Consider the following 22,309-nt stretch of genomic DNA (forward strand, 5'->3'; position numbering starts at 1 on the left):
ATTTCAGCTAAAGCATCCGAACAGATCAAAATGCACTAGTTTAAACAAAAATGTCTTCAAAAGAGCACAAAACGATCTGGGAGCAAAGGGGGCGTTTACTCGTTGGGTGCCATGATCACACGTTTTTCACCTGCTAAAATATACATCCTTCCCAGTTCACGAGCATTTTTTTTGAAAGAGCAGGTCAACATGCAGTGGAAAATCACATTATGTTAATCATATGAATTATATAAATCACAATTCTGTAAAACCCTTTCACATCAACTACAACCATGCAATAGTGGTACAATAGTCCATTTCCGTGTTGCTGTGAAACTCATTATAAAAGCGAGGCTAAGTGCAAAAGCTTTTCATATGAAAAATAAACTTGTTTCTATATGAACGAAAACTAATTTTCACAATAAAAACTTTGCACTTAGCCTCACTTTCATAATGAGGCCTATTTACATTTATTCCTCCAACAGGTGGTGGCTCTTCTCGACTCCATTGAAAGCACAACAGGATTCCGTAATCAGGCCAATATTAAAAGTGAGTAATGTAACGTTGAATGTTACTTAAACTTGAAAGTGTTTATGTGGCATGAAAGTAAACTAGTTTTTCATTCAAATTGTTGCATAAAGCAAAGCCCACTGACCAAGCACGTATGCTTTGATCTTCAAAGCTATGACATTCGTTAACAGCGAAAATAGTCTTGATTTTCTTTTTTCGCCAGTGACAACTTTCTCACACTTTGATATACGATGCGCCGTCACATGTGTAAGGGAATATCTCGAGATAAAATATGTATTAGATGAGGTCATGATTCTCTGACAAATCTGTTTTCCACAGTTTATATTGTTTTCTTTTGTCTTGTTTTGAAGGAGTTAAAACATCAGATGGCATTCATAAGGAGTTACAGAGTGGCAGAGTCCAAGGTATTAGATAGTTGTGGTTGCTGTGGCAACTTACTGCCAAAAAGTTGATGGATACCGTTAATCTTGTCTCAGTCACTCTTTTTTCCAAAGGAACATTAGCAATTCAAGGTAATTAGGCCAGGACCCTTATAGAAGAGGTATGGGCCACATTTTTTTGTCAAGGTAAACGATAGACCCTTATCATTCGGCGGTCAGGTTGAGTCTCGGGGAAAAAAAAAATCTTTGTTTCTGCACTGCAAGTCTCGGCCAGACGCGAATTCAGTACGAGGCTTGGCGTGCAAACACAATAAAGCTTTTTATTCGCCTGAGACTCAACATGGCCGCCGTGTGATAAAGGTTTATTGGCCCAAATCTGCTTTTTTCAGTTTACGGCGTGAAATGATATTTGTGTAAACGCAAGAGATAATTGACTTCAAAAGAATATTTAGACACCGTGATTAGTTCTAGCGACACAACATTCATTGTACATGTATCATTTACATTGTCATTACCGCAATTACTACCATAATCACCCACGACTTGAACTGTCCCCGTCTGGCCTCTTAACCGAATCATAGAGCTAGTGTTGCTCAAATCCGGAGAGGTGCGTTCGATTCCCAATGAGTTCGAAGATTTTTTGCCTCGTGTGGTCTCGATAAGGGCTAACGCTTAATAGGAAATTCATGGGTTCCCTTTAGCACTTTAACATTCACTGCAGAGTTAATTCTCTAATCCATCATCTATTTAGACACAAACTTATCAAATGAATACTTTTTTTAAGCTTTAGTTACATGCCTCGCATTTTTTCTATAGAACTAATCAGTAACCCTCCTGAACTTTGAACTTTACAGTTTTTTTCAAACTTCATCCTTTTTTCGGCAGTGAGTCGCATAAATTGTGAAAATTCCCCTCATTTTTCTTAGGAGCTTTGATGGATGCTTATCTTCTTGTTTACTTCAAACAATATTATCCAACGACCGAACTCAAAGTTCAGGAAGTTATTCAACAAAGTGAATTGGAATATGGCGCTCGTGTGAAAAATATCGAGTTGGCTAACTGCTTCCGGGAAAAACGGTACACCATGGAGTCAGATTTATTTGAAATGGCTGAAGGGTATCTTAATGATTCTCTTTCGGTGAGTATTTCAAGAGAGGATCAAGATAAGAACACACCTATCCCTTAAATTTGCCTGCCCTATTCCAGACGTAATTCATCTCTTTTGAAAGTTAGTTGTTGGATCAAACCGGATGTTACTAATACGTAGAATGGGGAATGGGAAAATGAAAATAGGAAGGAAAAATGGGAAATGAGAGATCGTGACTAGTGAATGACATTTAGAGAATATTGGGATCATTGGTGGTTATCCCTGATTTAGTTTAAAATTTTCAAAATACCTGTTGACATCCATGTCAATAAGAGCTAGGGAATACAGGAAATTCCCAAGTCATTCAACTACCATCGTAGGATCAGATGGTGAAGACAGGCGAGTAGGCGAAGGAAGTAACGAAGGCAACTAAAACAAAAAAAGTTAAGCCTTTCTTGCAGTATATCAGTTATTTCGTTCAGGGATATTACAGCGAGGGTTAAAAAATTAAACTGGCTCGAATTCACAGAACTTTCTCAACCATTATGCCAAAACCAAAACCAACCGGGACTTCAAACAATTTTGCTGGGAAACATGACTTGTTTCATTGACCGTTTGAATGACTTATAACTTATTTTTTAATTATCTAGAGCGGATTGGAAGGTGGTGGCAGAGAGGAAAGTAATCTGTTTGATCCTGAAGGTATGCTATTTTTCCCGACGCTCTTCACGTGCTTGGGTGTAACAGCTGTTTTAGTAATCGCCGGAGTAGCCTGGGACCTGTGGAAGAAATTTCATTGTCATCTTTCTAAGAAAGGTTTGTTACTGTGTTTGGCATTTATTAATTAATAGTTATTTTTTAGAGAGATAGGTCGGCCAAATTGGAGGCTGCGACGTATAACGGAAGATGAAGGACGTATTACGGACGAGGAAGAGCGAGGGTTGCAAGAGCGAGGTTTTTTTTTTTAACCAGCTTCGACAGCTTCGAGGTGTTTGGAAATCGGATGCAACATTCTTTTGAGTGTTGCTTATAGCTTCTCAAAGTATTAAGAATTATTGGAGAAAATTTCACCACATTTTAGTTATTTACTTTGTATTAGTAATGAGTTTGAGAAGATATCTTAACCAATTCTTGCAGTCAGACAAAATTTGGCATTATGAACCAGCGTAATCTTCTATGACAAAACAAGAGGATCTTACATTTGCCTTCAGAGAAAAATTTCTTTCTCCCTCCCTTTATTTTTTCAGTTTTATTTTACTATTTTCCTTTTCAACTGGTATTAATTTTTTACATAAATAATTTTAAATACTCTGAAAATATAAGCCATTAATTATTATGACAAGTAGATTTCAGGTAAAATATTAGTGGTATATCACACCTGACAAGTGGTGACATTTATTTTGTGTATTTACAGGCACAAGTCGCGGGATATCAATAATGCTCACGGAAATGAGCAGCCTGCGTGAACGTTCAAGTCGTGGCAAGTGTTACATAACCCAAGAGAAGCTGAAAGAGCTGGAGAATAAGATTCAAGAAGTCAATCAAGTGTTGAATCTCATTAAGGATGATATGAAATGTAACAAGCGCGAAAGGAAATTCCCTCGAGTTTGATTTTTTCTGAACCAAGATAGCGGAAGCTTTGAGTTAAATTTTGGTAAGAGTCAGCAAGAAAAACCAGTACATAGATGACGTCCGCAAATTAGCCCTCGAGAAAGTAAATTAATTTAATAACCTGGGGCCGTATTCATGAAGCCCTGCTTATAGGCCTTTACAGAAATATCATGTAAAATCGCCTTAATATCTTTCCGGAAATTCTCAAAAAAATCTCTAAATATCCAAAAAAAATTTGTTAATATCTCGAAAAATCCTCGAAATATCTCGAAAATCTCAAATTTTTGTTTTAAAAATTAGCCGATTTTGAACCCTTATGCCAAAATTTTCCCCGGCGGGAGCTGAAAAGTATGTCAGATATTGTCTACACCAGTATTATGGAAATAAAGCAACTCTCAAAACAACATGGATGCAAAATTTAGTGTTTTCTCACTAATGGGTTAAACAGTTGGTTTATCTATCATGTGTATAACGACTATGACTGAGTATTCTGTCAAGAAAATGGCGAGGAAAAGCTGGAAAACAGCCAAAAAAGCTATAAATCTTTCTAAATATTCCAAAATTTTCTAAATATGTTAAAATTTTCTAAAATTTTCTTAATATCTCGGAAACTTCTAAATATCTCAAAAAATACCCGGATGTTTGTGTAAAGGCCTGCCTGCTAAGGTAAGATTTACCCTAAGTATTGATTGTTTATAATAGCCTTTTGTTGGCACAACAATAGACAATTTGTTAGAAACAGTACTTAGGATACTATTTATAAGGCTAAAAGGTTAAAAAGATATTAAAAAACCAAACGTTTTCGACTAATCAAGTCATCCTCAGAGTTTTTTTTAATATCTTTTTAACTTTTTAGCCTTTTAAATAGTATTGTAAATCTCAAGCGAATATTATGGACAACAGTACTTTGGATTTATCTGAACTTAGGAGGGTATCGTGAATTTCGTCCCTGAAGACTTGATGGTGGGTTGTTGGAAGATTATATTAGTTGGAGTCCACAGTAATCTTACTCAAATGAGAAAAGCTCATCCTGTGTAGACATTATTTCTTCTAACAATGTAAACGATTACACAAAACGTTAGAAGTTACGTTTAAATTGCGTAACTGCTTTAAAGCAGGTAGAAAAGCAATTCAGGTTTCTAAGCGGTTCAAGTAAATGGTTACCGGTCGTTTCGATACATCGTTAAAGTGACATATACTCTAACATTTGGGTTCAATTTATTCCGCACACAAACATCGTGATACACAAAGGCAGCTACATCTATTTTTTACCCCAGCTCACTTTTGAACAATAAATCGGTGATCACATTTTATACTTAACGTTGTAGCCAAACGACTTTGTGACGAAACGACAGGAAGCCAAAATTATTGTAATATCATGATCTCTCCATTGATTTCACATAATGACACTGATTAGATACCTTTTCAATCGAAGCATTCAGTTTACGTGTATATATTTTGTGCGTTTTAGTACGGTATGAATTTTTAAACAGAAACGTTGATTCCAAAGCTTTTTCTTCCTTTTTCAAATCAATTTATGATGAAGAACAATGGCTAGTTGGGACATTCTGATTTACAAAAAAAGTGCAATATGATTGCCAGGCGCTATCGATTTGCTTTCTCAGGTGTGCCAACTTAATAGCCAAGAAGAACTGTCTAATTTAAGCTGGCTGAATAACATGAAAACCAAACAAAACAACAACAACAACAAAACACGGTCTTAGTTAAAAACTAGACTCATGCACATAAAGATTACTTGATAGCAGCCCAAGGTGGCATTCAAGCCGATAAACGTATTTTAATGTATAGAACTTTAGTCAGTAGCAGACGTCCGTAAGGTCATGGGCGATAAGAAAAATGCATTTCGACTAAGTAAACTTTAATTTTTCAAACGAAGTCAAAATACACTTACAGAGAAATTAAATAAATAAATAAACAACCTTTATTTACCCTCGGCAGTGTTTATAGCACAAGTACTTAGTGGGGCCGAGCATTAAACTTCACAAATAAATAATTTAAATTGAAAATAATATGGTTAAAAATCCCAACTGTCTGTAGGCAGACCAGCTGGCTATTTACAAACGCGGCCGATGAGCGGTAAGAACGGGACTTGAACCCGAGAACCGGATTTCAAGTCCGGCGCCCTAACCACTAACTCTTGTCTTGAGATTGCGTCGTTTCTTTCCATGCAGTTCGTAAACAATGCCTGCAAAAACAGTCCATGCACCTGAGTGTTTTTGTTTTACTTCGAGCATTTCTTGAGTATCCATTGGTAACCAACTGTTTTTTTTCTAATCCCGCCGAGACGCGGACATTAAGCGCTTGCTTGGTGTAATCTCCAAAAGGTGGGAAACGGTCAAGACTGTTGCTAAGAGATATTGGACCACTGGCTAATCACAAGGCAGAAACGACAATAGGTATTGCTTTTTAAATTTGTCTTTGAGCAGCGTTTATATAAACTACCTTTAGATAGCGTGAGATGCACGATTGAATGGCGGCTGTATTTACACGCACAGTGGACATAAGGACCTTTAGAGCATGCGCAAATAATACATAACTACAAATAAAGGTCGAAGGAATGAAGTACTTAAGAGGATAAGCCACCGGGTGTCATGTTCTATAAGTAGATTTTCCGATAGGGCCCAGTCGATAATCAACCTTTCTTTTGATCGTTATATTTTTTAAAGTTAAACTCAGCACTTTTTCTAATTTTAAAGACGTTTCGGACGTTTATGACAAGACGTTTTGGAATATCGAGTGGTTTGCAAGGGCTTGTTTATCTAAAATACCTTAGGCAGGAATTGCACCATTAAAGGGTGGTACACGCAGTCTACGTTCCGAAGCAGTCCTTAAGGCTAGCAGACGCTGCTAATGGCGCATGCGGATACAGCCCGCTGTTACCAGTTCGGAAGTGCCGTTAAATCTCCAAGATTCTGTAGAAAATGCGTATCGTCCCTTTTGTATGGAGGAACGCTGGAGACAGATGGAGTAACTTGAAAATCCATAAAATAGGAAATTTTCTCTGTCCAATTAATTTAAATTAACAACCCGAAAATCTAGCCTATAGACCCTTATCACACGGTGGCCATGTTGAGTCTCAGGAGAATAAAAAACTTTGTTTTTACACGGCAAGCCTCGCACTGAATTTGCGTCTGGCCAAGGCTTGTCGCGCAAACTGAACAAAGCTTTTTACTCCCCCGAGACTCAACATGGCTAATTATGGTCAATTGGAACACCCTTTGTTGTAGAGTGGCCAATAAAGGTGCGGCATATTCATGAGTGCTGAGTACCATGCACCGTTCACGTGGTAGCACTTGGTCGCCTTGGACTGTTTCATCGACACGTTGTTACTAGGATCTCGTCAGCTATCTATGGACATTACATCTCTAAATATACTGGGCCCAGTCATACGAAAGCCGATCAACCGATCAAGCCGATCCGGGATTAAAAAGTAACGGAGGTTTTTATCTCGCTCGTTAAAAACGATTTTGAAGTCTAATTTTACAGAAAGCTAATAGTAAAAAAACGTCAAAGTCAAAACTGAGGGACAATTTTTTTTTTCGGAAGAATCTTTATTGATTAGTAATTAACAAGTACTGTAATTAAAATTAATAATCAATAAAGATTCTTCCAAAAAAAAAACCTCCAACCAGAGCTCACGTTAATACAGGATTAGTTTAGTCGGTTTTTGAACAACTGGGCCCTGGACATTTCATGCTTTCAATAAGGTCAAAGTATTTACCTCAGAAAGAAACCCCGCACGGAAGAAACCACTTTGATCCATCACTCGAAAAACCGTCCTGGAAAGAGACACAACGGGTTCCATCCTCCAAGAGGTTTATCCTAGCTCCTTTGGGGCTAAATTATTAATAATAACTTTTTAAACTTTCTACGTTTGTTCTAGTTGAAGAAGTTGCGTTATCAAGAAGGAAATATCCTAGTTTAAGCTAAATTCATCATAATTTTAGCTTTTCACTTTTGAACGCTTTGAGTTTAAAATTTGATTTTATTTTAAAAACTGACTTACTGAGCAGGTAAAAATGTTTTTAATTGTAACGTAATTTTTGTTTTTATATTTGTCTCCCACCCCACTAACGACTGTAAGTTGTTTCCCTTTCTATATCTCCACCAAACAGCTCGTGTTCTGATGAAGACATTGTGGTTTGGTTTTGTTGAAACAAAGTTTCCCCGATTGTATCAGTGGAAACCTTTTAGATTTGCGTGAACACTCCTCTAACCCCGAACTCCAGGATGAATTAAACTTCTCTGAGCTATGCCCAACATTAGAAGTCTTGCTTAACCTTAGACCACGTACCACAAGACCTTGTTCTGCACGAGGACTAATGACCTCGCGATAAAACAATGAAATAAAATGTAAAACATCCTAACTGACAGGTACTGGACATAACGTCAGCGTATGGAAGCGTCTTAAAAACAGCCATTGTTCGGCTATAAAAAGCTTCAAAGGCAACGTTTGACCCCACAGGACGGTAAGCACTGAGAAAAAAAAAAAATTAAATTTCCGTGAATTGTGCAACGCTTTCCATGGAGAGGAAGCAAACTGACTGGTTCGCCTGAGTGGCTAGCCGTGTATTTGAGTTCACATCCGGCACTTATGCAGCTAGAGCTATATAAGGTATTAATTAATTAATTAATTTATTTATTTATTTATTTATTAACGAGGCATTTAAGAAGCTTTACAACGGAGGATTCACCCTAAAGAAAGATTAGCAAAAAGTAATGGAAGGGGTGGAATCGCCCCAACCCCGTCCCCACCCCCATGCTCCCAGGCTGAAAACGAAAACAGGCGGCGTTATTTTTCACTGCCTTCGTTGCAAAACCTCTGGTTATCGTTTTTGGCCAATATATCATGGCTTCAACCAACTGTTGCGAACTGTCCAAGCTCCTTACGGATCACGAACAACGCACAGGGTGGGACACAACTTAAACGTGTCGTTTGTGCACGTACACCAGCCCAGCTGAGTTCTGTAACAGGACATTATTTGACTAGAACTACCAGAATCCTTCAGCTTTTTGTTATGTTAATTGTTCTTTTCTCTCCACTGGGATTACAAAATTTGAATTTGGAAAGGTAAAAAGAAATGAATTCTGGTAGTTGTACAAGTGACGTAAACATAAAAATGGCCTATTCGCTTAACTTGACACGACAAGAAGTGACAATACATGCCGGACGGGGGGTGACATTGATTACCAAACAGATTCCATGAAATCCGAAGTACGAAAATGGTCTAATTCCAAGACGAATTTTGACACCAGTTCCAGTAATAGAAAAAGCTAAGAAAAGCCACATGATGCATAAGAAATCGAGCAATTTGTGTTGAATAAAATAGAATAAAACCGCTTTGAAGTTTATTTCTCCCTGGTACAGAATCCATAAATCCATAATTGTTCCACCCGTACGAAAATCTTAAAAAGAGGTTTTTTCTTTTCACTATGTCTCATCTACAAAAGCTATTTGGTAAATTAATCTGGTACGAAAATAAAGTTTTCAGGGAATTTTCTCTACCGTCGTTTTTCCGAATTGGCTTTTATCTGAGAAATGAAATCAACTATGGCTTGCTATCACTCTACAGTTTTCCCGTGCTTAACAATATATTCATTATTGTTCCACCACCACTACCATTAATTTTTTATCATTTTCGTTTCGGTGATGTCTATAAACGGGATCTCGTTCAGAATCATTTTGCTACAAATATCATTTATGTCTTTTGAACGATTTGGTTTCACTGCATAACTATTAACCAGTCTTCCAGTGTAAATGATCGAGCCAAAGAATGAAGGTCACTTTGGTTAGGTGGCCTTGATTGTAAAAAAGGTACAAAAAAATTCATGGTACAGTTTAAATTAGAGTCAACTTCCTTTATTGCGGACATTCTCGGAACCACTAGTTAGTGTCCTTAAAAGCGAGAGTGCGTAGGAATTTAGCAGGAATTTATTTCAGTGAAACGTCTTTAGTTTATTTTTTCCGGGGATTTAGCTGCTCTCCGTAATTACGAGGTGTCCGCAAGGCGAGAGTTGACTTACCTTAAAAAAACTATTTTGTAAAAAAGGAGCAACCACTTAAAAGCAGTTGTATTTATTGCACATGAGGCTGTTGAGTGCATGTTGTCTTGAAGAAAATATTAATAGCCTTGGTCTCAGGCAGTCTCAGCGGGAGGTTTGTTTATTGCAACTGGCTATTGGGAAAAGTGAGCAAGTGTTGAAGTCTATACTGTGAAGTTACGGAGCTGTTAGGCTTAAAATTTAGAAAGACCGATAAAATACAGAACACAAGGAGTATTTAGCTTTCTTCCAACTCGGTCGATATATAGCAGTATTCCCGTCCTGGTTAAATTCACAAATTAGGATTATAATGCGTTTCGAGCAAAACGAAAGCAAAACTGATCAGTACGATACATTCTTAGTGGTGAGCGGGAAATGTTGGTCGAGAATTCTGGTACACATGATAAAATGTTTGTAAAAGGGATATAAAAATACGAAAATTTTCGCCAAAAATTGCTCATAAATTAAAGCGAAAATAAAAATCGTCTGTTTAATTGTGAGTTTTCTTCAGTTCCAGATAAAATGACTCTTTAAACCAATACTTATTTTGGTTCTTATTTTATGTCTTATTTTCACCAAAACATCTTATTTTTCAAACAGGGAAAAACAAAATGGTTTGGTAAAACGACATCAGCTCTTCTCATGTGGACATCAGGAACGAAACAAAAACCAGCGGAAAATTTTCATCCATTATCACGGCCTCGTTCTTAAAGGCCGAGTTTCACGGTCAAGCGCATGCGCGAGCAGACCGGCTCAAAAATAAATTGAACGGGTCGACACTAAATTCGATGCCAGCTTGTGGTGGAACAATCTGTTGAAATCGTGCCCGAAATTGGATCATCCGCTCTTCGTTCTTCACTTTTTATAATCTTTGTTTGCTGTTGTAAAAATAAGTTCGATTTTTGTAAGGTTAAAAGTGTTTTAGCATCCGAAAACGACATTTTTGTCGATGGATCGGCAAGGAGACGTCGCGGCCGACCGGCGACGGGACGTTCTGTGGACTCTCTGGAAGCACAGAAGTTAAAGCGGACAGAGTGGAGTGGATGTAGAAATCCTGTGTGGTTAACAAGATACGTCCGCCAAACGTGGAGAATTGGTTAAGAGATAAGTCTGTTTAAAATAGACAACGATTTCGCGGCACATCTGCTTTCGCTGGAAATGGCAAAGGTCACCAACTGGCTTTGGATGAACTCGCGAGGATTTTCTAATATTTCAATCGTACTGTTTGTTCATATGGAAGTCAACTGTCCAAAACGGAGAATTCGACGGACAAACAACATCAAACATCAGTGTTTTGCTTTGGATGGAAAAAATTGTACTACACTGAGACGCGAAGTGAATAAATATGAGATCAAATGTGCGAGTTAGTTGTAGTCGTCTATTAGCGGGCTCGAATAGCGGGCAGTAGAAAAAAATCCAAAAGATCTGCGGCAAACTACAAAATCTATTGTAAGGTATTCATTTATCTATAAAATTATGGTCATTGCGAATGGCAAACGCAGTTTTGATTTGCCACCATGGCAGAGTTTACTCAAATGCATTCCAGCATCTCGGAAGGACGCTTAGTGTTGTTGTTACTAAACGGTCGCATCGCTTCTCGAAGCTTGCGGATTTCCCGTTCTTCGCCTTCTCGCTGGTCTTATAAAATCAGGCTATCGAGCGACACGCTATAGTAAGTTTATCACTGAATGCTGATGAAATACTGGATTTAAGAACGTTAGTTTGAGGGAGCTTCTCGGCTTTTCGAACCGCGCGTAATAAAAAAAGGTCGATGCCACGAGATATCGACATTGTGCTAAAATTGAACCGTGTACGTTCGCATAAGTTCTGGCATTTCTTGAATGTCATGCATGGGACATTCACGAAGCGGCGCTGCAAAAATCCCCATGTGTTTTACATGGACAGCCTTTCTGTTTCTTTCTGAAACGTGACCGAAACACTGGCCGGTCAGTTTTATTTTTATGCCAGCAAGTTATACGACTTGCCCGCCGTATCCCGCCGGTGTTGTGTACTCGCTTCTAATTGGTCCAAAAACAATTGGCTTGACAGCGCTTACGTTAGTTGTTATCTAAGAAGAAAGGGTAGGAGTGAAAGAGTTGAGAATCGTAATATTTCCGGGTGTGTTTCGATACGTTATTCAGCATATTTCATGGTTGACGCAGTAACAGCTATACATATTTATTGTTAGCGCAACACTTATTCATCAGTTTCATTTCTATCTAATTCAGTCTTAACCCTTTCACTCTCATGGGGAAATGCCATATTTTTGGAAAACGGCAACTGTGAACCCATATATCAAATGTAATATACCAATGGAAAGGTTTTTTCTGGGACATTGCAAATATTATTCTAGCAAAGACAAACGAAATAACAGATTAGATTGAAAAGTGTCCAAAACAACAACAACAACAAAAAAAGGAAAAAACCTTAAAAATATGTCATTTCTCGTGTTTATTGGGTATACCCGTAAACCATAGCTTAATTTGCAGATCCCAGTACATATTTTCTTGTCAAAACGGTTGACTTGGTATTAAAGTGTAACAAGAAAAAGTTTCAAAAATGGAGGGGGGTGTCGTTGACCATGTATGATATAGAAGGGGGTAATATATTTTGCTTTCAATGTACAGATTCCGCCAGGATCTGTTTGGTGTCCAAATTAATTTGACACGTATTGACCCAATAATGAGCAAGTTATGTCTTCTTGCGCCATATGGCACTCTTGGGAGTGGGAGGGTTAGCTTATGTTATTCCATTCAGTTTGTTGCGCCCGGCTTACAGTGCGTATAGGCAGAAAAGTATCAGTCATGGAAAAATCTTTTGGAGCACAATTTAGATTATTATTATTAAGTCGTTAAGAACCTATTACAAAGATTCGATCTTCAAACTAAGTGCAGCTCTCTCTGGGAAAAAAAACTTAAATGAAAGGGATCTTTGTTTGTGCCTCCTTACTTTTCAAAAACAAAAACTTCTATTTCGCTTACAGCAAATGCATAATTTCCAGCCAAAAAGGTCGAAATATTCTGACCCTCTGGACACCGATAAGAATTTTTAAGGTTTGAAACACAACCACTCGACTGATTAGGAGTGTTGCCGATCAAAAGATCATAGTACCCACTGGAATTGCTTCCAAATACGGGACCATAGCTACCATTACAATAAATGGCGGATTCCTCTTTCCCTGGAATCAAGGTGAGCTTTGTAGGTTTTAAACCGTTTGGGTTTACTAGGCTGAACAGGAAGGAATTTGGATCCCTCTTGGAAGTTCCAGTACCTGATGGAAAAAGAAAATAAAAGCGAATGATTTACTTAACGGAACGCAATAATGTCTGGGCATGGCAGGTTAAGACAACAAACAGACTAAAACAAAAATGATCGAATGTTCTGGCAAAGTAGCGCTCTGAACTAGTACACAAACATTTTAGCGCAAGACAATATGAAAATTTAAAACAGAAAAGTACGGTAACGATTAACAGCTTGCGCACGTGATTTCAAAGTCAGGATACAGTTTTCTATTGAAGCATGGGCAACAGAAAAATGCATTTCTAGTGGCCAGTGATCAAGTGGTCCTTTGTCAGTCGTCTTGGTAACCAAAGCTCAGTCACGGCGGCTAGATTAAGCGCTTGCTGTTAAGGAATGTAGATACAATTTCTAATGGAAGGTTGAGTACTTGTGAAGTTTCCTCGAAGAAGAAAATACAAAAATGCATTTTTTCAATTGCCTATGATTGTACGTTAACATTGAGGGGCGCTGATGCCGGAAGAAGGGCGAATTGTTGTTGCGTAATTATCTCTGAAAAAGACGTGGTTACCCCCAATTTTCTCTTTGGATTCCAACATCCCTTGTTAAAATCAATGCTTCCTGCATTTTCATAAACTGTGCAGAAAGTACGGTACGGAAAGTACGGCCACATATAGTGGCCGACCTAGACTAACACTCGCTATTTGCGGGCCAGTCTACTTCCTTGTTTTTCTTGGTTGGATATTTTAATAAACTTTTTTGAATAAAAAAGAATAAAATTAAAAAAAATACGTTTGTTCTAAGAGGAACCGTCCTTAAATAACCGCCCCGTGCTTATTTATTGGCTCTCCATCTAAATAAAGGATTACATAATTATGAATGACATCATTCAGTTTATTTTTTCTTTTCCAGTAGAAAATCCCAAGGGTCCCTTTACCTCTAAAAGGTTCGCCGTCTTTTCGTGGAACAATTTTCTTGTCTTTCAAAACTTAGTTCGCTTTTTAAAGTAAGACCACTCAAACCTAGCCGCCATGTTTTATTCCAATTTTTCAATTTAGTTTTTGGGGTGCTCTCGATCCAGTCTCACTCCCCATCAAAAGTTGCTCAAGAGCCGGGTGAAAATCGGCCTTCGCCTCACCTTGATTATTTTCTGTTTAAAAATTATCCTGAATAACGAACATGAAAGGCGGCTACTTTTTTAATAGGGTAAATATAAAAAAAATAATTACAAGTTTTGATTTACGCTTTTTTCTGGGGTTTCTTATTCTTAAAGTTCTTTAAAGTCAACTTACATTCCCAGTGTTGCTCTGTATAGCCGCCAAATATGTTATTTCCACTCTTAACAACTGTCACAGTCGGTCCTTTGCGGTCGCAACAGGAGTGAAAGTTGGTGGCAGCCCAGCCATTACGAGACGCACGATATATCAGAGCATAATTATGGCTAGCTCTTGTCAGTGTGCCTTTCAACCAATCGGTCAGGGTTTGGCGCTGCTCTGTGGACAGAATAGTGGAACCTTCAAAAGGACATGCCTTCATCTCATCGATGATTCCTTGGACTTGATAGAACTCAGCTTCAGTCAGCAACTCGCTGCGAACGATCTTGTCTTCTGGAACAACAAGCTGTCCCGTGCGCAGGTAATTCAGGATATACCGGAAGTGTGTTCCATCGCGATCAATGAAGTAAGATCCATCTTCAGCAGGCTTTGTGTCGAATCTTCCTGAAAACATGGCGTGTAACATTGAACCTGGTAAAAGAACAACATATGTCGATAAGGAAATTAAATACATTGTTATTCAGTTATCGTAATCTTGTACTCACCCGAGTGTGTCAAGCCACAGTATGCCGCCTGGCCATTCTTTCAGGGACACCCAATGCAACGGTTTTGGTCTTGGGTTTGATCGTAAATGAAATATTCAGATCGTTTCCGAAGGAGCAAATGTGTCGCTTAAAATGTGAATTTAAAATTCAGCTAGTATTTTCGTATTCGACCAACAACAGCAAGAAAATTCTGGAAATAAATACCGTTTCCTAAAACTTTCTGCAACTTAAATTTTCAGTTGAGAACAGATCAGTCTCAATTAGCTTACACAAATATGTGTTCTAAGGGGCACACAACGATTTGGGAACACTGGAGACAACAACTGTTTCAAAGTTCTCGTTTCAGTGTGTGTCCCTGATTCTTAGCATGAAGAGGGAATAACAACTACCTGGATCTTTCTTCATAGTCGCCAAGCTAGTGGAAAACAACTGGCCCCCAACGTTGAGCTTCAGCGTTTTAGAGAAATGAACGTGCTTGAGCTTCTTTGCCATCGTATCAAAAGCTTCCATTTCCTTGCGAACTTTCAAAGCCTCGCGCTTTAAAATGTCGAACACTTCTTTGATGTGGCTGTTCACTTCCTCGAGCGCTTCCTCGCTTTGAGAAGAGATTTCTTCTTCCTTTTCGTTTCGAGAAGATGCTGCCATGTTCACTCGGGGTAAAGACACGTTTCAGTATAATTCCGACGCGCATTTACTTTCGAGGGACACTGAGTAGAACGCAAAAAAAAGACCTCGTAGATTATTGCATCACAAGCTAGAGAACCGACGTTCCATTGGTTGAAATCCCTTATCTACTGTAAGCTTATTGGCTTGACCACTTAAGCGACTAGTTGATTTGGAGCCTCTCGATTCTTGGAAGGTCATGTAGAATTCTCGGAAATTTACATTTTGATTTGATTATATATCGTCCTTTGGGGTCAATCTCATGGCGCCCATCAATGAAAAAGTAAAAAAAACCATGAACGTGAAACTAAAATTAAAGACCTTTTATCACGATAATTTAAATTTTGATGTAGGCGAGATAATGAAAAAAAAAAAACATTGAAGCCGCTGGAAAGAGCAGCTTAAATTTAGCAAAGAGAGTCTTGCCTCAGTTTAAAATAGCGAAGATATAATTCCGTAAATTCAGACCTTTTTACTTTGCAGACGGTGTTGTATCAAGTTTCCATACGAAGGTGTATAAAATTTTCAGGTGTATAAAATTTCAAAAGACAAGCCGCGCTCTTTGACTAATTTAAGGTGCTCTTTCCAGAAGTGTCAACTGGTTTGCTTTACCGGAACTACGTCACAATTCTAAATTACCGCCTGATAAGGGAGAATGAACGGGTGACAGTTTGTCAGATCTGGATCAGGATAAAATCTTGAACAAATGTTTGAAAATAAGCGTTGCAAACTGATCCTTGAGCTCGAAGAAAAGACAGAGGGAACAACAAAACAAACTAAAAATAGACGTACATGTCCGATATTTCGATTCGAAACACCCGAACCTTCGTTGGAGGGAAAGGTTTTCGTTTCCAACCGAAATTTTGGGCTTAGGTTATTTTTTTACTTCTTGTCTCTGTGCCGTTTCCTCGCCGTAATTATCGGTTTGCAGAGTTGTTTTACTGTTCTCATCAATAATATACCTAGTCTCCCTCGCAGCCGTTTTCAGCGTCGTCACCAACGGCTGCGAGGGAGACTACAATATACCCTACAACGTTCGATTTGTATGGAAAGTGCCTGTTTATCTGGCTAATTGGCATAAGTCATTCTAGCGTTGCTGTTCACACTATAGGTCTTGGAAGGCTGTGCAACATTCTTGGAAATTTACCATTGTTTTCATTGCTCTTCGGGTTTTGAAGCTTTTCATAGACTCCATCCCGAATGAATACCTTCCACTAAAACGCTCCGGCTACATCAGGTGGTTGTGAGCTTGACACATTGCTTAGCCACTCAAGCACAACTGGTTTCCCTTTCTCTAGATTCTTGGAAAGCTAATTGTTATTCACATACATTTGATTCTTTTCAAGTCGGTAGTACTAATGCTCTTTTGGGATGAACCCTCAACTGTGGAACTTTTCATAGCAACCGCGTCAATCAATAAATACCTTATTAAGATCGAGCTGTATAAGGTGTAGATGTGAACGTAAATATCTGCTACCCAATCAGGCGTAGTGCAATGGGCCTTATCACGGTTTTCGACGCCATTTTGACGAGTAGGCAAACAGGCTTGAAATAACAATGTTTGTATGGAAATCTGATGTCAAATAATTTTTATAAAACATTGCTTGTGAAAAATTCATGAATTGGAAACTTTTGGCATTAGGAAAAGGATTTCAAGAAACAAAATTGGAGGGATGTAACTGTGCCAGTTTCCCTGTATTTTTTTCCCGCGAACTATTTTTAGTAGCAGTTCACGGCTGGTTCGCTTTACAGACAAATATATGTTATTTCAAGCCTGTTTGCCTACTCGTCAAAATGGCGTCGAAAACCGTGATAAGATCTATTCTCGGAAATTTAATTTCTTTTCATGCCCGAGTTGCTCGGTCAAGCGTTGCTGTTCAAAGTACGTTCCGATTCTTGGAAAGCTGTTCACAATTTTTGAAAATTTAGCTGATTGTTTTCATTCTTGCACAGTTCTTGGACTCAAACGTCCACTGTGAAGCTTTTTATATACCCCATCAGTTCTACCTTATTAATATAAAGCTCGAGCTGCATCCACTGGTTGTGCATTGACTGGCCGCACTCAACCAAGCATAGTTGTTTTTTCTACCTCGAGATTCTTGGAAATCAAAGTGTAATTCTCGGAAATTTGATTCTTTCCACGCCCGTGACTCCGGGAGTATTTTAAAAAGCTATGGGAATGAAACGGGATTCTGTAAGACGCGGATACGGACGGGAGAATGTATCGATCTGTATGTTCGAACAATAACCACGATTTCCAATGACTGATCTGGTCCAAGGCGGTCTGGAATTCCCTGTCGAATCGTATATGAGGTTTCGGTCTGTACTGTAAACCGTAGGGGCACGTAGAGTTCTTAGCGTGTTCCCTCAGGACTTACTTGTAAAGACCGTTTGCACTCGGCTCGTCTGGTTTCCATCGTGAGGAGTCGATTCCGGATGGTTTTGGCGCCCTCAGTCTGATTTGTTTTCGGCTTTTTCGGCTGGTTGTGAGTCTGGAATGAATTGTACGGAGTCTGGACTGTCAAGGTCACGAAGTCGTTTGGGTGACTTGATTGGTGGTATTGCAGGAGCAATGCTGAGAATGCTGTCCGCCATATTGCTGAAAATGGCAACCATCTCCTGGTAGGAAATTGCCTGTTGTGCCATGGTAGAGTTCCAAAAAGAACTGTTTGAAGCTAACGCAAGATGCAAGACCGGTATCTGAACCAAAATATTGCATGGATCATTGGTCAGTTGCTTTTTATAGCTTTTTTCGAAGAGCTCACTGAGGAGATAGCAATGCAGCAAGCAACTGCTCTGGCAATAATTTTAATTTGAATAGTGACAGATCCATACAAGCTTCATGGTTTCCAATGAAAGGAATAAAATGATACACACAACCCGGGGAAGCAGTAACATTGCACTCCATGAAAGTAATAGCGAGCATACGATGCTTTTAATTAAGCTTTGTACAAATCAAGCGCAAGACTCCTTGCTTGTGAAGAAACCAGGCGGAAAGCAGTTGAGATTTACTTAATAGAATGATTTTATATGTAGTAATACGTCGTCGAGGAAGAGACAACTACACCGTAAACGTACAGGTAGCCTGCTAGAGCAACCGCTTTTCCGGCTTGTGTTTCAACCCTGTAAAGCCGTCTGCTCACGCATGCTAACAAACAGCGAAAAGTCATATTAATTAAAGACGGTGCTTACTAAGAAAGAAGTATTTTTGTTTGGTTTATAGCTATGCCGGGAAAGCAGATCTTAGCAAGGGCCATTGAAATCCAAAAAGAAAATAGGGGGTAACCACGCATTTTTTTAGAGATAATTGAGTAACAATTATTCTAAAAAAAAAAAAAAGCAAAAATACATAGAAATGTATGGCGTTTTGTTCAAAATTGAAGTTCTTTTATCTCTGAAAAAAGCATAGTTACCCCCAATTTTATTTTTGGATACCAAGAGCACTTGCTAAGTTCTGCATTCTCTGCATAGTTTTAACCGTGCAAAAATATTCCTGTATCAGTAGGCACCACCCATAGGAAACTTGAGTATCTCGAGATGCGCAGAATGCGCAGTAACAAAAGTAGGCACCGTCCTTAATATATGATTATATCAATCTTCAGTAATATAAAAGGAAGCAAATATAGCATGAATCGTCAAGGCTACAATTTTAATGGTTTCATGACACCTTTGTGACTTATTTGTTGACACTTGTATTTAAGAACACATTTTCCTTTGCAATTCGCCCTTGGTCAAGATTTGAAAAATTGGTTTAATTTTACTACACTTAAAAAATTAAAATAATAATAATAATAATAATAAATAAACATAGAAAGCGAAAATAACAAGAACGTTAGGAATGCAACATAACATTGCAGGAGGAAAGACGGGAAAATGTTAATGTCTCACTGATCTCTCTTATTTATACCTAGTGGCAAGCAAGCTCGAAAGAAATAAGTAGCATGTCAGAAGCGTTATGGTTTTTAGAAAGAAAATGTTCCGGGTCTGTTCTAGGTTTAGGATCGTTTATTTGTTTGTAACGCCATGAAATGGATGCCAAGGAACCCGATATATACGAAAAAAGGAAAATTCAAAAACGACGACGTGCAAACTATTAAACATGAAATTTGTTCCAGATGCGTAAACAATTTCACTGCCATTCTAAAGGAGTCTTTGAGGGCAGGAATGATCTTTTGCAGGCCGGCCCATGCCCATCGCAGTGTGTTTTTCGAGAACTGTTTGAAAGACGAGTTTGATTAGCTCTTAACAAGAATGATTTTTAGTCCAAAATGAAAACGAAAACCCAAATAAACATTTTAAGATCCATTCAATTAAATGAACCAAAAGAGAGGTTTGGACGCGATTTCAACCGCTTTGATCAATTTGAGTTCATAAATACAAGCAGATATTTTTCTAAGGTGGACGCAAAAATATCATTAACTGCAGAATGGCGATCTTAAACTTTCTGTTGGGAAACTGAATTCAATATGCTACTCTTTCCGCTAATTCTACGGGGCAATTTCCATTTGTAAGAACTGAAGAATCAGTCCTTCAAATTGGTACCCCCCAGTTATGGACCGATCAGTCTGGCCGACCAGTTCTGGCAAATGACAGTAAAGCACCCTAAGACTCCTTTTGAGGGAGTATGGGTCACTAGCAGGTGAGATCCAACGGTAATTCTCCCTCCCCTCTCCTCCCTTAATAATCGCTTTGAATGAAAAGAGAAGAAAAGAAACATTTAATATCGTATTTAAGTTTCTGTCAATCGCCGTTTTATTTTCCTTTCACCAGGCTCTTAGATTAGATTTTCGCCGGGTTGGTTCGTTTCCTCTTAACGCGGACCCGCAGATACAGCAGGCAGCAGTCTGTAAATATTGCAAATTATACCTTAACCCGTTACTTAACCCTTTACTGCCTTAACAGTGATCAGCATCAAATTTCTCCTTGTAATAGCAATGCTTATTTAACCCTTGATGTCATGCGAATTAAGGATATGATCACCCAAGGTAACATCTGCACAGTACTTTTATAAGAAAACAAAAATAGGGACAAGAAAAGAAATTTTGTTCTTTGATATTAGGCCATCCCAATAAAATGTTTCCCATCGCCCCGTCTCTTGTGATGGTGGGTGGGTCGGTCGGGCAAAAAAAAAAAAACGAACGAACGAACGAACAAACACTTGAAGGAGTCTGGGTTCCAGAGAAGGCCGGGTTGCTAAGTAAGAAAGCCTGGTTACAAAGTCAACTCGAAAACGTGGTCTTTTCATTCGTTGTTCGTTGTATCGACGTTAATTAAAGACAAGGACATCACATCAAGCAAATTGTTGTTAATAAACAAGATCGTGTGCTTGTAAATTAAAGTATTTGCTTCTTTGACTAGTGAATCTGGATTTTTTTTTTATTATTACTATTTTTTTTTTTCACTTTTAGAAAAAAATGGGTCGGTCGGGCGATGGGAAACGAAACATTTTATTGGGATGGCCTTAGGGGTTTATAAAACAAATTGATAGCGGTTTCTAAATGTGCTCAATGTTCTGGAAGCATGGGAGCTCTAGTCGTCAAAACGATCATATTTGATCTCGAAAAAGGATAGCGAAGACGAAAATCAAGTGCTTCGTGTGACAAAATACTCCACGATTCGTGGGGAGGGGACGGAATCCGCATTCCCCCTTCCCCGGCCCCGGAAGACAAAAAGAAAACAAAAAGTCAGGTATAGACAGGGTTAAGCGCTAACCATATGGACGAATAGCTGATCACTACCAAGAACTGCTATAACCGAAACGGACATGAATTCAGGATGAAGAACCTTTCATTGACAAGTATCTAGCCAGCTATATAAGGCCAGCGACGGTGAAATTATTTTACCACATACATTAATTATGCATTCTGTTTTACTTCTTGTTTCACACTCGGCACATATATTATTTATATACGTCTTGAATTTGACGTATTTTGTATTTATGCATGCATGTATCCTACGTGATGTTCACCGAAGTTTGTCATCATATTATTATTGCTGTCTGTGGATGATTTTAAGAAGAAGAAAACCAAAACCAGTGAATCAAATTGTAATACGTTACCGTGTCACCAATGATTCAAGTTTCAACCTTACGGATTCAGAGGTAATCTCAGAAAGCGCTGGAAGCCAGCACGTATGTTTTAAATAAATTACAAACTGTTTTAAAAACGGTTGCCATGTTTCTTTTACCAAGTTGTCTGATTAAATATAGTTACGTCGATACGAAAAAAAATCAAACCCTCTCGGCCGTATCTGGATTTAAAAAAAAAGCTAACACAACGTCTTGTTTTCACGCTCAGCAAATAATTTACGTCCTTTTTGAATTGGCGTATTTTTAATGTATGCATGTATCTTCCGTGCCGTAATGAATCAACTGCAATTTTAATTTTATATATCTAGAGACGTCCATTCTTATGACACGCGATTTAGAAACGCCGACATTCGGGTTCCTCAATCTCGCCACTCATGGGGCCTGAATAGCTTTCTATGTCATGCTATAAAGGAGTGTAATTGTTTACGAGACGATATTAAGAATGTTGCTTCTTTGTACTCTTTTAGACATTGTATTTTTAAATGGCACTCATGTGATGTGTTACTAAAAAAGCGCTGATGTGATGTGGGCTCCCTGCCAAAATGTTTTTCTCTTCTTCTTCTTCTTCTTCTTCTTCTTCTTCTTCTTCTTCTTCTTCTTCTTCTTCTTCTTCTTCTTCTTCTTCTTCTTCTTCTTATTATTATTATTATTATTATCATTATTATTATTATTATCATGAAAATTGTCATCATATGGCAACTGTCTATCAAAGGCTTATGCACGTTTCTTTTCGTAGTTGATAATAACGCCTTGCTCTAATGATATATGGAAATAAGCTATCAGTTGTATGAAACGTCCGTAAATGAAGTTCAAAATCCATTTGTTTGGAAAATTGTCTTTTATTTGGGGTC

General features: G+C 38.3%; 2 protein-coding genes across 6 annotated transcripts in view; one reads left to right on the plus strand and one right to left on the minus strand.

Annotated features, from left to right (window-relative positions):
* Nucleotides 1-5,639, plus strand: part of LOC146484573 (uncharacterized) — a 56,028-nt gene extending 50,389 nt beyond the window's left edge. For all 5 annotated transcript variants that reach the window (XM_085104681.1, XM_085104679.1, XM_085104680.1 and 2 more), the window contains 5 exons: nt 465-528; nt 861-914; nt 1,817-2,028; nt 2,628-2,793; nt 3,392-5,639. In XM_085104681.1, coding sequence (XP_084960807.1) covers nt 465-528; nt 861-914; nt 1,817-2,028; nt 2,628-2,793; nt 3,392-3,588 — 693 coding nt within the window. In that variant the 3' untranslated portion in view covers nt 3,589-5,639. The remainder of the gene's footprint in view (nt 1-464; nt 529-860; nt 915-1,816; nt 2,029-2,627; nt 2,794-3,391) is intronic.
* A 6,169-nt stretch (nt 5,640-11,808) lies between these two features.
* Nucleotides 11,809-15,494, minus strand: LOC146484574 (uncharacterized). Its single transcript, XM_085104516.1, has 3 exons — nt 15,097-15,494; nt 14,181-14,633; nt 11,809-12,922 (listed from the first exon to the last, which is right to left on the minus strand). Exons 1-3 carry the CDS (start codon nt 15,350-15,352, stop codon nt 12,597-12,599), a joined length of 1,035 nt encoding a protein of 344 aa, XP_084960642.1. The 5' UTR covers nt 15,353-15,494; the 3' UTR covers nt 11,809-12,596.
* Nucleotides 15,495-22,309: the final 6,815 nt, after the last annotated feature.

This window comes from Pavona decussata, unplaced genomic scaffold (genome assembly GCF_977016875.1).
Source record: "Pavona decussata unplaced genomic scaffold, jaPavDecu1.1 SCAFFOLD_32, whole genome shotgun sequence".
Lineage (NCBI taxonomy): Eukaryota > Metazoa > Cnidaria > Anthozoa > Scleractinia > Agariciidae > Pavona > Pavona decussata.